The 2,205-nt window shown below is 37.3% G+C and overlaps 2 protein-coding genes across 3 annotated transcripts in view; one reads left to right on the top strand and one right to left on the bottom strand.

Moving 5' to 3' along the window:
• Nucleotides 1–883, top strand: part of LOC103395902 (neurabin-1-like) — a 7,911-nt gene extending 7,028 nt beyond the window's left edge. The window contains 1 exon segment of the mRNA XM_025052383.1: nt 348–883. Within this exon segment, the coding sequence (XP_024908151.1) occupies nt 348–593 (246 nt within the window). The 3' untranslated portion in view covers nt 594–883.
• Nucleotides 884–908: 25 nt separating this feature from the next.
• The window catches only part of itga6b (integrin, alpha 6b), an 11,337-nt gene continuing 10,040 nt past the window's right edge, over nt 909–2,205 (bottom strand). Inside the window, exons 25-26 of one of the 2 annotated variants that reach the window (XM_008333753.3) lie at nt 2,016–2,094; nt 1,467–1,605 (exon numbers count right to left, since the gene is read on the bottom strand). In XM_008333753.3, coding sequence (XP_008331975.1) covers nt 2,026–2,094 — 69 coding nt within the window. In that variant the 3' untranslated portion in view covers nt 1,467–1,605; nt 2,016–2,025. Of the gene's footprint in view, nt 1,606–2,015; nt 2,095–2,205 lie in introns of both variants that reach the window. The other variant, XM_008333752.3, reaches the window with a different exon arrangement.

Here is a 2,205-nt window from a genome sequence, read left to right as displayed (position 1 = left end):
CCTATTTTTGTAATTATTGGAAAAACTACAATAAAACTTAACAGTTGTTGTTAAGCAGTTAATTAATTAATCTAAAATCTAATCTTCTGAACCTAAAGGATACTGGATAAACTAGAAATGTATAAAGCTCTTAAAAGGTCTGAAATTCTATTTTTGTATTTGTCCTGCATGTGTCTTAATCATTGTTTCATTCAGTTCAGTTCTATTATTGTAGATCTGTGTTTTAGCTGAAGGGCTTTGTTTGCAAGATGCAAAAACTTTAAAAACATTTTTATTGTAAAGTTTAAAAAGACATCCATTCTACTTTCCAAAGCGTTAATGTTTTACGATCTTCTCGCCAACACCAGGCCCTGGGTGTGTGCAATCAAAGCGACCGCTCTGTACTCAAGAAAAAGCTGAAGGAGATGAAGAAGAGGGAGGATAAGGAGCAGAGGAAAATGGAGAAGAGGCAGAAGGAGGAGAAACCCAAAGACAAGGACACGGTTTCAGACAAAGAGAATGATGGCAAAGATAAAGCGAAGGCCGCGATGGACGCTGCAGTGAAAGACATGAGATGCGGTGTAAAAACGGTGAGAACTGAGTCACTACTATGAATGAGGATGCACTACCAGCAGGGGACGTGTTTTTACTCTGACCATTTTTCTGTTTAATGGGAATGGAACAGTGGTTTTCAATGATTCAATGATGAATTACCCGGTGACACTAAATCCTCTCAGAGCAATTAGGTGTTTGTTTGTTTTTTATCAGTGTAGAAATTTCAGTTTTAATGTTTTTATTAACTTTATATTATCTTCAGATAATCTTAATATTTAACAATGTGCTGATTTTAAAGCACTCGGGTATTTGTGTAAATGTTTTTTATGTAATAAATAATGATCTTAAATATCCAGCTGTTGTGAGTGTATGTGCATGCGTGCGGTCTATTAAAACTGTTAAAATATTTGTGAAGTAACCGGCTCTATTAAGACAAAGACATCATGTCCTCACAATATATAGTCAAAATTCGACTGAATTGAGGGCGAATTCTGATTGGTCACTGTAGCCTGGTGACTAAGTTGCTCGTCAGTCTGAAATGCTTTGAAGGTGATGTGCTGTGGACCAAAATCTACACATTTTACTAGCAATATTCTGTTGCCATTTACAAGGAAGAACTAGACATTTTAACGTGTGTTTGGACACTCGTTGAAACAAATGTAACAAAGTCATTGAACAATAAATACACACATGAAGTTTTTTGGGGGAAAAAATGTACAAAAAGTCTGTCTCCCATGCCCCTGATAACACTGTATAATCATTGACAAACTGCAGGGCTTTAACAGAAAGCAGTAGGGGTGCAGAACCGTTTTGCACCAATTCTCTAGTTTAGATATTTACAGTCCAAGCTGTGCAAATACAGTAGAATTTATAAAAAAAAAATTGCTTGCAGTCAGATTTCATTGGTGTTTAAGAATATAATTCTTTTTCACGCCAGGTCGTCATCCATGGTTTCTTGATGAGGTTTTCCCTGTCACTGTTCCTGGTGTTTTTTCTCTGTTCTCGCTTGATCCAAACTGCGTCGTAACTGGGAACCTTGTCTTCATGTTTGGCATGCTTAAAAAATCCACACTGTGAAGAAGACAGTAAACAATTTTAATGTTTTTGGATGTTTGTTTTTTGTTTTACTTTTGAGGAGTTAGAAAGTAAGCAAAATTAAAGTGAGACATTTTTAGATGATTGGTCGTTATCACAGAGCAAAAACGGAGACAGTGATTCAAAATAGTCCACAAAGCAAAGTTACCAAGCAAAGAACATTGAACAGTGGCAAAGCAGCTCCGGAAGTCCTAAAGGTTTGAATAATCAACCAATCGACCTCCCTCACCATGCAGTTGAAAAAAGTCCAAGTGTTACGTGTAATAAATAGCATCCCATCATAGTGAGGAAATCATCTGCAGCCCTTTTTAATATCAACTCAAGGGGGGAAAGTGCTTCTGCAGCAGAAGGATCAGAAAGAGAAGTTTCAGGCCAGGAATTTTTACCCTCTCTCTGTTATGCATTTGACGTAAGCGTCTTTTTTTCTGGTGGGTCCTCTTTATTCTTTTTTCCAAAGACTCCGCACTGAGGAGAGGCAGAGAGTTAGAAAAAGTCTGGGTTTAACTCCGACGTGACTTCAACCTGCAACTGGAACCTTCCAGACTGAAGTAGAAGTTTATATGGATTATGCACATG

Source organism: Cynoglossus semilaevis, chromosome 20 (assembly GCF_000523025.1).
Source record: "Cynoglossus semilaevis isolate Cse_v1.0 chromosome 20, Cse_v1.0, whole genome shotgun sequence".
Classification (NCBI taxonomy): Eukaryota; Metazoa; Chordata; class Actinopteri; order Pleuronectiformes; family Cynoglossidae; genus Cynoglossus; species Cynoglossus semilaevis.
The sequence above is the reverse complement of the archived record's forward strand: the minus strand, read 5'-3'. Positions and strand labels throughout refer to the sequence as shown.